At 39.8% G+C, this 16,260-nt stretch overlaps 1 protein-coding gene across 1 annotated transcript in view; it reads left to right on the top strand.

Moving 5' to 3' along the window:
* LOC143289786 (voltage-dependent calcium channel type A subunit alpha-1-like) overlaps positions 1-16,260 on the top strand; it is a 160,923-nt gene that overhangs the window by 86,225 nt on the left and 58,438 nt on the right. The window contains exons 26-29 of the mRNA XM_076598918.1: positions 534-735; positions 7,269-7,433; positions 8,956-9,066; positions 15,422-15,505. Coding sequence (XP_076455033.1) covers positions 534-735; positions 7,269-7,433; positions 8,956-9,066; positions 15,422-15,505 — 562 coding nt within the window. The remainder of the gene's footprint in view (positions 1-533; positions 736-7,268; positions 7,434-8,955; positions 9,067-15,421; positions 15,506-16,260) is intronic.

The raw sequence follows: 16,260 nt of genomic DNA, 5'->3' as shown, positions 1-16,260 counted from the left end.
ACTGTTTAGCTATTTGTTTCTTTCCAGTGTAAGAATAAGGCAGGACGCTCTTCATAGGCAAATTGAAGAATGCACCACTTTATTATTTGTCTGTTCAGACTTGAAAAAAGAAGACATTGTGATGTTTGATGATAGCCGTGTACGAACATGACAGGAAGCCCCCCGATTGTTGTATTTCTTACAGCGTGCTGAAGCACTCCATGGACTCCACCTCGGTGAACGAGGGGCCGCAACCCGGCTGGCGCATGGAGATGGCGCTGTACTACGTGGTCTTTTTCGTCGTCTTTCCTTTTTTCTTTGTGAACATCTTCATGGCTCTCATCATCATAACTTTCCAGGAAGAAGGGGAGAAGGAACTGCTGGATCAGGACCTGGACAAGAACCAGGTAGTATTTCAGGCCACCGCTAGCAGCATGAGTGAGTGACCTCCCCCCCTCCCCCTGCCCCCCATAGCCTGGTAGTCAGCCCCCTACTCCCGTTGTCCGGTTAGTTAGCCATGATTCTAGCTGCCTACCCGCTTTCTTGTTTTTCAGTGTGCTCAAACATTCCATGGACTCCACAGAGGCTGATATGGGGCCCAAGTCTGGCAACCGCATGGAAATGGCGATTTTCTACGTCGCATTTTTCATCGTCTTTCCGTTTTTCTTCGTCAACATCTTCGTGGCTCTGATCATCATTACTTTCCAGGAGCAGGGAGACAATGAGCTGATAGACCAAGACTTAGACAAAAATCAGGTACCCTCCCCCTCTCTTACCCTTTCCCGGCACCCCCTTCTTCCCCGTTTTTACTTCCCCTCTTCCACGAGTCGTCTTCTTCTTCTTCCCTTCCGCCCCCGTACCACACCTCTCTCCCTCTCTTGGCAACCTTATCTCCCCTTGTTTTACTGTCTTCATCCTGGCCTTCTGGTTTGTGGCTTTCCTGGCTTTTTTTTTTTTTTTTTTTTTTTTTTTTTTGATCCATTGGACTTAGTCCTTGGATTTTTCTCTCACGTCCATTTTTGAACACTTGCCTGGGTATCATTTTGTTTCATCCCCCTATTCGCTCTCTCTGTCTCTGTCTCTTGCTCTTGACATTAACATTGTTGATGTCCCTCACCTCATGAGTTGGCTGTCTCTCCGATGCATGCTGGCTGGACAGTGGTCGTTACCTCCCCTTCATTTATTTTGCTTTGCTTTCTCTTTCGTTTTTTCAGTATTTTTTGCATGTTCGGGATGATAAGCATTTTCAGTGCATGGAGTGATTGAGTTTTTTGGGTGGTTGTTTTTTGTTTTTTTTTAATAGTGTTCTCCACTTGCATGCCTGACATTTATGTACAGACATTTGAACTCAGAAAAAAGAAGAGTTAGAATGAAAGTTATAGTTTGATTTTTGAAATGTTGAAAATATAAATGGAATAACCGTTTTGTGTCAGAGAAGACGAAATAAGAAAATTAGTCGGTTATCTGACATGAGCAAAGCTCCTCTAGTGAATTGTCTCCCTATCAGTAGGCTGTGTGCATGTCTAGGCCTTGTTGAATCAGTTTGCTGTGGCAGCTTTTTTTTGTTTCGTCCTTTGTTTTCTGGGATAGCTGTTATTGATGATATGTAGTAGACAGGTGTTTTTGTATGGGTGTTTTAACCACCATCGATCCTGTCTTTTTAAGATGATGTATCACTGCTTTGATATTGAACCAGTAATTTGCAGATGCATACAACATTGTTTGGGTTGAGCAATTTCTTGGTGAAAATTCATATGATGGGCTGATTCAGATTGAATTCTGAAAGTTACATGAGGATGCAATCTGTTGTAATAAAAAAAATAAAAAAATTAAGTTTAATCTCTCAGTACAACATTTCCCTGTTGTTGAATAACAAGTTAATAGTCATATTAAATCACCCAGAGATCTGATACCATTTGAGAAAAAATGAATTTTGATAAAGAGAAAATTGAAGTTGAATAGCTGAAGCAACTAATTTTTCAGTCCGTGTATGAAGCTCTTGCAAACAGCTTACTAAAATGTGATAAACAGCTCTTGCAAATAACCTATTAATTATTGTAGCAACAAACCTAGCAAAATTTGTGTCGAAGAACTTCTAAATTAATGTTGGACATTTCTAACAGAAAATTTTGAAGTTGCTGCAGCAGAAAACTTTCAGATCCATGTTGAAAAGCTCTTGCATGTAACTTCAAAATTTTTATTGAACAGATCTAGCAAATAACTTTGAATTTCAAGTTGAAGACCTCTTGTACAGAACTTCAAAATCTATTTTGAACCGGTTTATCTGAGTTTGAAAAAACAGCTCTTGCACATAACTTCAAAATTTGTATTGAGCTTGAAAATTGAATGTTGTGCACAACAGCCTTGCATATAACTTCAAAAATTCTAGTGAACAGGTCTAGCAAATCAGTTTGAAATTCATGTTGAAGAGCTTCTGCATGTAATTTTGAAATTTGTGTTAAACAGTCGAATATGGCTTTAAAATTCATATTAAACTACCACTACAGCTTTGAAACTAATGTTTAAGAGCCACAGCAGATAACTTTAATGTTATGCTGAACATTGCTTCCAGTTGTCTTTGAAATTTTTTACCTCTTGCACATACATACCTTGAAATTCATGTGAATTGCTAAGCAGATGACTGTGGAAGTAGTGAACAGCTAAAGTAGACAACTCTGAAGTTTGTGGTTAACAGCTTTTGATGATGATTATGTGGAAATTTATATAGTGCCTATTCTCAGTCAAAACCAAGTTCTAAGCACCTTACAAACATGCAGTAATTTTGCACAAGAGGCTGTGTGCCTGGGAAGAGCCGAATTAAGCTGCCATTGGGCGCTCATCATTCGTATCCTGTGTCATTTAATCGGGTTTCTGTTAAGCACACACACACACACTCACACAGACATGTAACATTTTATGTGCTTGACCGTTTTGTTTGTTTACTCTGTCATGTATGCAGCCATACTCCATATTTCCCTGCGCATGTTGGGTTTGTTCTTAGTTTCCACAACCTACCAAACGCTGACTTGGATTACAAGATTTTTCACATGTATTGCAATTTTCCTGCCGAGTCAGTATGAGAATTGTTCACCAACTATCATGTCCAGAGGGTTTTCTGTTGTGTTTTTTCAGCCAACTCAAAGGAGTCAAAAGTATCATCTTGATTTGGGAAGAAAACTGATTTTGAAGAAAAGGTTTCTCCCTTGTTTAAAAGGGGGGGGGGGTGGGGGGGCAAAAGAGCATCTGAGTCTACTAAGCAGAGATACATTTTGTTCCTGTTTTGTTTTTTGGGGGTTTTTTTTTGGGGGGGGGGGTTTTCCCCCAAAATTAAGCTTTTTTAAAATCTGTTTTTAACTATATCATTTTACTTTCACAGCTTGGTTTGAGTTGGCTAAAAAGACTGAGATAAAGTTTTGCTTCATAGCCAGTGAGGGTTTCTGAAATATACTGCGGAAACTTTGTTCTCTTTGTCTTGTGTTTTGGGCACATCTAGAAATTGGAAACATTGTTTCTTTCTCTCTTTTGTTTCTTCTCTCTTTTTTTATGACAGCCCATTATGTTTTCCATTTTGTGCAAACATCTTTGTACTGTATTTTGAGTGTGAATTTGAAGGGTTTAACAGACATAAAGAAAAAAAACTCACAGACTTTTGAGTTTGAAGCTCTTCACTGGTAATAAAGAAATGTTTGATTAAAATGATACTCCACCATACAATGATTTTGCGGTCAACTTCAGTCATTTGGCACCAAAGAAATACGTTTGCTTAGGGGAGGCAGATGATTGAATTTCATATTTTTGATATTTTTTGTCAGTGTGTCAGTGGTTTTTTGGGGGTGTTTTTTTTTTCTTTTCTTTTTTCTCTCCTTTTTTTTTTATACTAAATACTATTTTAGAAAAACATCAGTTCCAAAGATGTTAAGTAGAATGTTTTTAAAACATTTATGATTTTAATGTCTGGGAAGAGATATGAAATCTGTGCGCCAAGTTTTTTTGTTTTTTGGTTTTTTTTAAACAGTTTGAGGAAAGGCTCCAACCTGGAGAATACTGCAGCTGAGACTCTATGATTCCAAAGCAGTTTTCACTGATCATTAAAAGAACAATAAAGAGTTTCAAAAAGATTGAAAAATGTAAAAGCTTGGGACAACGGAATCATTTTGTGGTGGTCACTTGTTCACTTTTTATATTTCCATTTTATGATTTTCATTTCATTTGTTGTTCAATCATTTACTTTCAGTTTTTTGGAGCTTGGTGGATATTGTATGAAACCCTTTCTATGGTTTATTAACATCTTTATTTTTCTGATGTTTGCTTGTTTATTTCCTTTCTCTTGCCTTGAACTTCTTGTGAAGGGGTTCACTTGGCTTTGATTATTTTTCTGCGCTTTGATTCTTTTAACCTGTCATTATTCCATATTTCGCATGCATATTTAAGTAATACTCTTTGCGTCTTTTATTCTTTTTTCTTTTTTTTTTTCTTTTTTTATTTGCTGTGTTTTGCTTTCATTCTTAAATTTCAATGCATTGATTTTTTTTTATTGCTGTATCAGAATTTTTTTATTGCTGATTTGTAATTTATTTTGATTTTATTTCTGATTCTTGTTTTATTTTTTTTTTTTTTTTTTGTTTGTTTGGTGTTTTTTTAAAGACTGATATCAAGGTTTTTTGTTGTTGTTGTTGTTTTTTTTTTACTGCTTTGTTGATATGTCATAATGTTTTGCATTCTGTATTTTGTTCTCATGTACTTATTTACTCATGGTTTTCTTCTGATGTGTTAATTTATTGGCCTTTCCCTGCTTGTGTAAGCAGTATTTTGCTGTCTGTGTTGAAACTTTCTCTTTTCTTTGTGTGTTCTGTTAATTATGTATATTACAATGTATATGTTTTTTTAGATGGAAAAAATGCTCTGTCAGAAAGTTTTTGCATTTAATAAACCTTTCGGTTACGTCTTTTACAAGTGAATGTTTAGCCTGTTTTCTAAATTATAAGAAACCATTTGGGCATTAAAGTAAGACTATCAGTTTTATCTTTTACAAATACAGAGTAGTTGTTTTTTTTTCTTGCATGTGTCAGACAAGAAACATATGATCTCAATTAATTTAAGGAAGACTTTCAGACTCTGTTTCTTATGTAGACATTAGCATCTGTCTGCTGCATGCGAAGCACAATGTTATTCATCAAAATCATTGAAATATTCTCGCAGTGGGCACATAGAATATATAGTGCAATGCAGCATGTCTTTAGAAAAACATGTTTGTGCATGAAGAATTGTGTCAGTAAGTGCTTGAGAGTCTGGCTTTTGAATTAGGAGATATGATAGATAGACTGACGCATAGACATTAAGATGGCGTACTTGCTGGAATTTTTTTTCTTTTTTTGGTGGGGTGGGAGGGGGGGTATTTTCAGGATGGGGTAGGGAGAAGGATGGGAAAGAGAGGGGGTTCTGCTTGGCAGGTAAGATCTCGTTAATATTCAGATAAATTAACAGGTGAGTAGTGTGCATGGAGAAGTTGGGAGGTTTAGAAATGGGTATCATTTGATGTGAACATGTGCACAAAAAGTGTGTACATACAGATTCATTATCATGCAGACGTGTGTGCAGTTATACACACATGACACACACACACACTCATGCATAGAAGCAGGACATTTTTTCCATTAAAACTTTCCACCAAAGAATTGTTTAATTAAAGAAAAGAAAAAAGATAAAAAAAATCACCAGACACTGACATGGTTTCTGGGATTTTAACGTTTGTGTCTGATTAAACACCATTCAAACATACACAAAGGGGTGCAGACCTGATAGCACCTTAACTCCTTCGTACCCTGTGTGGACATCCCTTGGCCATTCGGTATTCATTTATCAGATGGCTGGCACAACGCTTGTCGGGCAGTACTCGATAATCAGGGGACACAACACTGATAGTTTTGTTTTGGGTCATAACAGAAGGGCATAAATTTTCATTTGAGGGGGGTTTAGAAAAACCAGGTAAGAGAGGATTATGACTAAAAGAAAAAAAAAGGTCTTTGACTCTATAGGTAACTGGGGTTTTTTTTGTTGTTGTTTTTTTTTCAAGGAAAAACATGTTTATTGCCTTGGGTTTTCAAAGTAGATGTTTCTTCTGTCTTTTTGATCAGATGATTTGATAATTTTCAGTCGATTTTTGAAAGTTTTCCTTTGAAGTAGACAATATGAGAGAATCTCTGCCATTGTTGATTTATAACATGTTTATTGTCTTGTGGTTTTGTTTTGTTTTTAATCTTTTGTGTGTGTGTGTAAATGAAAGGTAGAGTTCTCCTTTGAAACATAAAAAAGAAGAGAGAGGATCTCTGCCGATGCTGAGGTGTTTTTTTTTTTTGTTTGTTTGTTTGTTTTGGGGTTTTTTTTTCATGAGATCTGAAAGCTGTCAGCTCATTGACTGGAGACTGTATGACAGCACTGCACACAGCACTTTGCACCATCTCTATGGCTTGTTTAATAGCTAGCTGGAATCGAAGTCAAAAGTTATGTTTATTCAGAATTTTCCTCATTGTCACTCTGCAGCTAGTATATATCTGGTAAATATAAATGTTTGCACACAGTTTTATTTTTGAGTGTAGGATTGGCCCACTGTAACCCCTTTCCACATTTTGTTAACATGATGTGAGAGAGAGTGCAGAGGTACACAGGCTGAAATCACAGATAAAAATATTTTTAAAAATAAAAAAAAAATATAAAAACAGGCACATGTGAACACACACACACACACACCTGCATCCATCCATGCATGGGAGCACAGACATACACATCACATGTACAAGCACACACACACACACACAATCACATACGCACACATATAATCACATACACAACACAAGTATATTATCATGATTTACAAGTATGTTCAAAGCAGTTATTTTCAGTCAGATGTTTTAACAATGTAATTGTGTAAAACTCGCACCAAAAAGCTTTCTGAGTTTTGTAGTCAGGATAAAAGAAGGAAGAGAAAAAAAAAACAGTGTAGAGTTTCTTTGCTTTCAGTGCCCAAGTTTGTCCGATGTATGCATATACATATTCAACTTTCCAGCTTGTCTGAAAAAAAAAAAAAGATTAAATGAAAAATGCATAGATTTGTCCTATCGATGCCATGTGTGTTCATTCTATGCACCAGATGTTTATTGAGTCATTTTTGCCTACCGTGTTGTTTTTAATACAGAAATAGTGCGTAGCTTTGTGCCATCGAGGCCAAGCGTGTTCAGTCTAGTGTTCAGTTTATTGACTCATTTGTCGTGGTTTTGTTATTTTATTTACAGAAACAGTGCATAGATTTTGCCATCAACGCCAAGCCGTTTTGTCGCTTCATGCCAAAGGACAAGAACTCCATCAAGTACAAGATCTGGCAGCTGGTCGTCTCCCCTAAGTTTGAGTACTTCATCATGATTCTCATTGCACTCAACACCATTGTTCTCATGATGAAGGTGAGCCTTGGAGACTCGTTTATCAAAATCTGTATGTATGTATAATTTGTGTATATATATATATATATGTATGATATGTTTTTTTTTTTTTTTTTACATATGTCCCCTGAACAGGGTCTACACTACACAATACTAAATGAAAATCAGAGGATAGTGTTAATAGCAATACATAAGAAATATCTGTTATATATATATATATATATATATATATGTTTATATATATATGTAATCAGAGAGAGAGAGAGTGTGTGTGTATAGAGAGAGACAAGACATGACAGAATTATTTATTTCGAGGATAATAGATAAGCACTGGTGTGCTTTTTTTTTTTTTTTTACAACCACTCCTCTCCCTGAACAGGGTCAACACTACACAATACGGAATGAAAATCAAAGCATGTTGCTAACAGAAATACAAAAGAAATTTTTCTAACTTTTTCTAATTTTTCTAATTTTTCTAACTTTCACCTCCTAATTTCTTTGTGAAAAACACACCCCAGCACCAAACATCGTAGAAATGATGCCCTGTGTCGCAGGCTTCGGTTCATGTCAAAGCAACACAATGGACTCGTTCACTTCAAACCCAGCCATGGGGCAAAGGTTTGTCGTCGTTCTATTGGCGGGAACCTGGCTGCAGCAGTCAGGCTTTGTTACAGTGTGAAAAATGGTCTCATCAACATGACCCTTCGATGTCGACAAAAGTCGCCAATGGCATTGCACTGTCTAATCAACAAAAGTTACCCATGGCAGTGAAAGAGTTAACACACGCACGCACACACACACATACACACACATGCACAGAGAGAGGTGTATAGACAGAGTAATAATCTCAGGCCTTTTTTTTCGTCATTTTCCATAAGGAGGGGGTCAATTTTATTTGCAAACTGATCAGCAGATATGTCTTTTTCATTTGTCACTTCACAGTCACTGCTTATGAGGTTTCTAAAATGCTGAAATGATTTGTTATTATTCTGTTTTGCCAAGCATACATGTATTTCCATGCTTTTTCTTCATCGGAAGTTAGTTTACACTGTCCCCCTGTATTGATATTTATATTATGGAGGAGGAGGAATTTTTTTTTATTGAAAGTCCCATCACAAATGCTGATGATGATGGACATTTTGTTTAAATATTTACTTTTCACATTTGAATTTTATCATTTAATCTTCTTCTTCTTCTTTTTCCTCTTTCCTACTTCTTCTTTTTCTTCTTCTTCCTCCTCTTTTTCTTCTTTTTTACTTCTTCTACTTCTTCCTCCTCTTCTTCTTCTTTTCCTCTTTCTACTTCTTCTTCCTCTTCTTCTTTTCTACTTCTTCTTCTTCTTCGCTGCTTCTTCTTCTTCCTCTTCTTCTTTTTCTCATAATTATTGTTATTATTGATATTACTGCTGTTTGTATCAGTGTTATTGTTATAATGTTCTCAATGAAGACAAAATGTTTTTTGATATTACTGCTGTTTGTATCAGTATCGTTGTTACGATGTTCTCAGTGAAGACAAAATAGCGTTGACTGTTGTGCACTCGCAGTATGACGGGGAAACCAAACAGTATGCAGAAATTTTGAAACACCTGAATGAAGCCATCACGGTTTCCTTCACGATTGAGAGCGTCTTGAAGATGTATGCCTTTGGCTTCCGGGTAAGACGTGACCTGGTGACGACAGGTTCTCTCCGCATGGTGATGGTCTTGGCTCCTGAGGGTTTATCTTCTCTTTGGGGCTCCTGAGGGTTGTCTTCTCTTTGGGGCTCCTGAGGGTTTATCTTCTCTTTGGGGCTCCTGAGGGTTGTCTTCTCTTTGGGGCTCCTGAGGGTTGTCTTCTCTTTGGGGCTTCTCTTTGGGGCTCCTGAGGGTTGTCTTCTCTTTGGGGCTCCTGAGGGTTGTCTTCTCTTTGGGGCTTCTCTTTGGGGCTCCTGAGGGTTGTCTTCTCTTTGGGGCTCCTGAGGGTTGTCTTCTCTTTGGGACTCCTGAGGGTTGTCTTCTCTTTGGGGCTCCTGAGGGTTACGTCCTTGGGTTATCTTCTCTTTGTCTCCTTGTCTTCTCCCTTTTTTGAAGCAGTGGAATGGTTTTGAGGGTGTGCTGACGCAGAGAATGGTCTGGTGATGGGTTTGGGTTCTTGAGGGTTTCCTTTTTCTTGTCTTGTTTGTTTCAGCAGGTAGTTTTTTTGGTTTGGTTTTATTTGTTTGTCTGTCTGGATTGTTTTAATGCCTTTTTTAAAGGTTGGTTTGTGGCGGTGAGAAGCACGGGACGGTGTCTTTTTGCGTTCAGTTGGGCATCTTCTCTTGGTTGATTTTGTTTGACATGTGTATAAGTTTGGTTTGAGTGAACATACATTGTATTGTATTGTATTTCTCTTTTTATCACAACAGATTTCTCTGTGTGAAATTCGGGCTGCTCTCCCCAGGGAGAGCGTGTGGCTACACTACAGCGCCACCCTTTTTTTTTTTCTTTTTCTTTTTTTTTTTTTTCTTTTTTCCTGCGTGCAGTTATATTTGTTTTCCTATCAAAGTGGATTTTTCTACAGAATTTTGTCAGGAACAACCCTTTCGTTGCTGTGGGTTTTTTATGTGCGCTAAGTACATGCTGTACACAGGACCTCGGTTTATCGTCTCATTCGAATGACCAGCATCCAGACCACCACGCAAGGTCTAGTGGAGGAGGAGAAAATATCGGCGGCTGAGCCGTGATTCGAACCAGTGCACTCAGATTCCTAGGTGGACGCGTTACCTCTAGGCCATCACTCCACGTACATGAAGGTGGTTTGCCTGATACAGATGGACGTTTGTGCCTTTTGCATTTGATTGTTTTTTTGGGTTTTTTTAAGTGCCTTTCTTCCCCTTAATCCATCACTTGCCTACACCACTACCCTTTCAGCAAAGATTTTAACTCCACTTGAATGGAAGCTGTGTGTGGTGTTTGCCCGTCAGGCAACAGTGTCCAGTGTCTTTGCCCTTCTGTAGTTCGGTCTCTTGTCTCATTCGCCTCCTTCATCCTCCCTTTTTCTCAACTACTCCATCCCCCCCTCCCCCCCTGCCCCCCCCCTCTCTCTCATTGTCACTACAACTGTCTGCTCTCTTTTTCTCACTTCCCCCCCCCCCCCCCCCCCCACCTCTCTCTCTCTCATTGTCACTACAACTGTCTTCTCTCTTTTTTCTCATGTCCTCCATCCCCCTTGCACCCTCCCCCTGCCCCCACCCTCTCTCTCTCTCTCTCTCTCTCTCTCTCTCTCACCTCCTCCATCTCCCCTGCACCCCCTCCTCTCTCTGTCTCTTTTTCTCACTTCCAACCCCCCACCCCCACCCCCCTCTCTCTTTCATTGTCACTACAACTGTCTCTTTTTCTCAACTACTCCATCCCCCCCCCACCCCCCACCCCATGCCTCTCTCTCTTACATTGTCACTACAACTGTCTTCTCTTTTTCTTAACTACTCCATCCCCCCCCCCCACCCCACCCCACCCCACCACACCTCTCTCTCTTTCATTGTCACTACAACTGTCTTCTCTTTTTCTCAACTACTCCATCCCCCCCCCTCTCTCTCTCTCTCTCTCTGTCTCTCTCACTAAAGCTGTCTGCTCTCTTTTTCTCACTTCCACCCCACCCCACCCCACCCTCTCTCTTTCATTGTCACTACAACTGTCTTCTCTGTTTTTTTCTCATGTTCTCCATCCCCCTTGCACCCTCCCCCTGCCCCCCCCCCCCCTCTCTCTCTCTCTCTCTCTCTCTCTCTCAGTATCTGTCTCTGTCTCTGCAGCATTCTTGTCTCTCTTTTTCTCGCCTGCTTCTCCGGGAATGCTAGGAATGCCGACATGTGAACTTCGTGGTGTGCTCCGATTTTTTTATTCAGTGGCGGGCAGTCCACAGGGAACCATTTATATCAGGTCGCCAGGAGGCCACACACCAGAGAAGATCTGAACTGCTGCTGAGTCACTTGTTGTGATGTTCGGTAGTGCCTGTTCTGATTTAACAGGCTTAGGACACCGCCTAAGCCCCGTACTGACGACAGTGATGGCCTAGCTGTGGAGACAGACTGAGTGAGCACCTCAGCCAGTGTGGAGACCACCACCACCGACTATGATCTGTGTGTCATGTGTGGGTGATTACGGTCGTTTGCTCATGTGACTTGTGCAGTTTGAGCCAAGCAATCCCACCCATATATTGCTATGATCCCTGTATGTACCCTTTTGTGTGGGTGATCCTAGTTGCTTGGTCATATGCACTTGTGCAGTTTGAGCCGAGCGACCCGACCCATTCGACAGAGAAGGGGAAGGAGTTTGGCAAGATACTAACCACCATCAACACCGTGTTCACGGTGCTCTACACCTTAGAGTTCCTTCTCAAACTGGCCGCTTTTGGAAAGGTTGGCCGATGGTGCTGTTGTGGCCTGTCACTGATGGTGTTGTCGTCATGGCTGTTGTCTCTTCTTTTTTTCTTTTTTTTTCTCTCTCTCTCTCTTCTGCTGTTGGCAAGCTGAAGATTGAGAGCAACAGATTAGTTGTTTTCAGATGTGTTTAGAAGTCTCGGAAACAACTTGCTGTTTGGAGTTTGAGAACTTGATATGTTGTTTTTGAGAACAACAGGGTGTTGTCAGTGTTTGAATTTTGAGGTCGGTTTGATGTTGTCATTCTGATGTTGTTTGGGTTTTTTAAGTTATTTTTGGTTTTTGGTTTTTTAAGACATCATGTTGCTGTCAGAGTTTGAGTTTTGAGAACAACTTGTTGTTTTCAGTGTTTGAGTGTTGAGACCAGCTTGTAGGTTGATGTTTCAGTGTTTGAGTGTTGAGACCAGCTTGTAGGTTGATGTTTCAGTGTTTGAGTGTTGAGACCAGCTTGTAGGTTGATGTTTCAGTGTCTGAGTGTTGAGACCAGCTTGTAGGTTGATGTTTCAGTGTTTGAGTGTTGAGACCAGCTTGTAGGTTGATGTTTCAGTGTTTGAGTGTTGAGACCAGCTTGTAGGTTGATGTTTGAGTGTTGAGACCAGCTTGTAGGTTGATGTTTCAGTGTTTGAGTGTTGAGACCAGCTTGTAGGTTGATGTTTGAGTGTTGAGACCAGCTTGTAGGTTGATGTTTCAGTGTTTGAGTGTTGAGACCAGCTTGTAGGTTGATGTTTCAGTGTCCAGGTGGTCTGAACAGCTTCTTGATGGTTGTAGTGTTTTGAGTTTTCAGAGTTTTCAGAACAGTGTGTTGTTATCAGTTGTTGAACTTTCTTAATCATTAAATGACTTGATGTTGTCAGTGTCTGTGGTTTTGACAACAAGTTAATGTCGTCTCCTGGTCTGGCAGAATTTGTGGACTGCTGTTTTTGACCCAAGCAAACTTGTTTTAGCTTTTATATTTATTTTTTTCAGCCCTGATGAATTTTCTTGCAGCTTTTAAGTGTGTGTGTGTGTGTGTGTGTGTGTGTGTGTTCTTTCTTTAATTTAATGTCTTTTCACTTTGAATGATATTAGTGTGTCTGTGTGCGTCACAGCTGTACAGATGTTTTCTTTCTTTTTTTTTAACTGTAAAATTTATTTATGGTATTATTACGTTAATGCTAACAAGACATTTTCTTTTATCTGTTTTGTTGTTGTTGTTGTTTTATTTATTCCTTCCATCCATCCATCATCATTTCTTCTTCAAGCAGGATGAGATCATTGTCGAGTGAAAGTGTGCTAGTTGGGTTTTGGTTTTTTTTTGTTTTTTATCAAATCCCTTCAGTCTTCATTTCATGTACCTCTCCCTATCTGTTTTATTGTCAGCCCCCTTACCTCCCTCCTACCATTGTTCTTTCATCTGTTGTGTTCGTGTTGGTGCATGTCTCTTATCCAAAAGGTCCCTTTTGATTTCATAGTTCATTTTCTGATTTGGCATTGTCTGTTTTGGTTTGCTTGCATGGTGATGATTGCATATGCTTCTTTTTTTTTCTTTTTTTTTTCTTCTTTTTTTTTTTGTTGTTGTTGTTGTTGCTTAACCCATTCTTCTTCTTCTTCTTCTGCGTTCGTGGGCTGCAGCTCCCATGTTCACTCGTATGTACACGAGTGGGCTTTTACGTGTATGACCGTTTTTACTCCGCCATGTAGGCAGCCATACTCTGTTTTCGGGAGTGTGCATGCTGGGTATGTTCTTGTTTCCATAACCCTACCGAACGCTGACATGGATTACAGGATCTTTAACGTGCGTATTTGATCTTCTGCTTGCGTATATACACGAAGGGGGTTCAGGCACTAGCAGGTCTGCACATATATTGACCTGGGAGATCGGAAAAATCTCCACCCTTTAACCACCAGGTGCCGTCACCATGATTCGAACCCGGGACCCTCAGATTGAAAGTCCAACGCTTTAACGACTCGGCTATTGCGCCTGTCATTTGATCAGAATTATTTGATTACTGATGGTTTTTGTGCCGTTTGATTTTTCTTTGATATGAATTACTTGGTTAGTGCTTTGGCATGAACCCATTTACATGGGCAAAATGAAGAGAGATACTCTGAAAGTCTCTCTGAAAGCGTTTGATATCAACCCTGACTCTGGGAGGAATCTGCAGTGGACCGTGACAAATGGCGCGCTGCTGTGCACAAAGGCGCCAAGTTGTGCGAGGCCAACAGGACTGCTGCAGCTGTTCAGAAGAGGCAGGCCAGAAAGTCACGGGCAAACAAGCTCCCTGACAGTGATATGCTTGTCTTTGTCTGCCCCAACTGTCAGCGAACATTTCGTGCGCAGATTGGACTATTCAGCCATCTACGCATTCACAGATAGATTCATGAGCATCCCCCCCCCCCAACCACCACCACCCTCCCCCCATCCCCCAGCTGGATGACAACGATGGTCATCATCGTTCTCAATGGACACACACCACCATGAAGAGAGATGAGTGGTGCTGGACTTTCAAATAGTATGAGCTGAAAGTACACAGCGTAGGATGAAAGGTTGAAGAAAAACCAATTTGTGGCTTTTATTCATTTGGGCTTTTCTCCTATGTCATGGGTTTTTTTTTGTTTGTTGTTGTTGTTGTTGTTTTTCATCTTATGATTTATGGTCAGTATTAGTACCAGCAATTTTATCCAATGATCTTTTATTCTACTTGCATTTTGCCATTGATTTTATTTATATTTTGCATGTGTATGTGGTACATGTTTTTTCTTTTGCACATGTATGTGTGCATGCACATGTGTACAAAGTTTGTAAGCTAGATGCCTCTGCATCTGGCAGAGTTTATCAGTGTACTTAACATCAGTAAATCAGTGATGTCTAAAGTATATATATCCATGCATTCATGATTTTAACTAAATGAAATGTTCTTTTTACTTTCTTTTCCACAAAGAATATGGAAAAGGAAATAAGACCTGTTTGTATTTCATTTGTTTTGTTTTCAGTTTTAAGATTGGAGCTGAAAATTAAGTTTTATGCTTTGCACGATGTTATTATGCTGTTATAGATTGCATCCTATTAGTCCCATTGAGAACAGGTGATACAGGTACATAATAAAACATCATATTATTATGTTTTTGCAGATTTAATGAATTTTTCCCTCCAGTCAAAATTTCATTGTCTTGAATTAATGTTGGGGGGCAAAAGTGCTGCAGTTCTGATGTGACAATGCTATTCATTACCACAAGTGTTCAAATTGTATAAACCATTTCATCTGTTCAGAGTTTTCCTTGTGTCCGTCTAGCTGTTTTTAGTCTTGAAATGTTTTCTTGACTAAAAGTTCTGAATTCGTTTTATTAAGTGTTTTGATTTCTATGCGTTGTATTTGGAATATATGCATAATTATTATGTGTGTGTTAATCTTGTTAATGTCAATACTGTGATGCTACATTATTATAATTGTGCGCACTCACATTGAGTTGACTAAATTTGACAAAAGAATTCTGTGAAATATTTGTAAAAACAGTTTTAGTCATGAACACACACACTCAAAATGAAAACCACACACACACACACACACACACACACACACACACACACACACACAAATTGTGTTGAATATTGCAGTCTCTTTATTTTCTCCTTTCAGAATTATTTTCATGACCCATGGAATGTCTTTGACTTCACCACTGTCATCGGAAGTATCATCGACGTCTTCATCACTGAGTTCTCTGTGAGTTGTTTCCCTTCCTTTAGTGCATTTTAGCGTGCATGCATGTGTGTGTGTGTGTGTGTGCCTGCGTGCGTGTGTGTTTGCATGTTTTTATATGTGTGTGTGAAACCAGCTTGTGTGCACAGGTGTGTGTGTGTGTGTGTGTGTGTTATCTATGATGAGTGGGGAGGGGGGATAGCTGTGTGTGCACAGGTAGGTGTGTGTGTGTGTGTGTGTGTTATCTGTGGGGAGGGGGGATAGCTGTGTGTGTACAGGTGTGTGTGTGTGTTATCTGTGGGGAGGGGGGATAGCTGTGTGTGCACAGGTGTGTGTGTGTTATCTGCGATGAGTGGGGAGGGGGGATAGCTGTGTTTGCACAGGTGTGTGTGTGTGTGTTATCTGTGATGAGGGGGGATAACTGTGTGTGCACAGGTGTGTGTGTGTGTGTTGTCTGTGATGAGTGGGGAGGGGGGATAGCTGTATGTGCACAGGTGTGTGTGTGTGTGTTGTCTGTGATGAGTGGGGAGGGGGGATAGCTGTATGTGCACAGGTGTGTGTGTGTGTGTTGTCTGTGATGAGTGGGGAGGGGGGATAACTGTGTGTGCACAGGTGTGTGTGTGTGTGTTGTCTGTGATGAGTGGGGAGGGGGGATAGCTGTATGTGCACAGGTGTGTGTGTGTGTGTTGTCTGTGATGAGTGGGGAGGGGGGATAGCTGTATGTGCACAGGTGTGTGTGTGTGTGTTGTCTGTGATGAGTGGGGAGGGGGGATAACTGT

Source organism: Babylonia areolata, chromosome 14, assembly GCF_041734735.1.
Source record: "Babylonia areolata isolate BAREFJ2019XMU chromosome 14, ASM4173473v1, whole genome shotgun sequence".
In the NCBI taxonomy this organism is placed as follows: Eukaryota; Metazoa; Mollusca; class Gastropoda; order Neogastropoda; family Buccinidae; genus Babylonia; species Babylonia areolata.
This window is presented reverse-complemented; position numbering and strand designations above follow the sequence as displayed.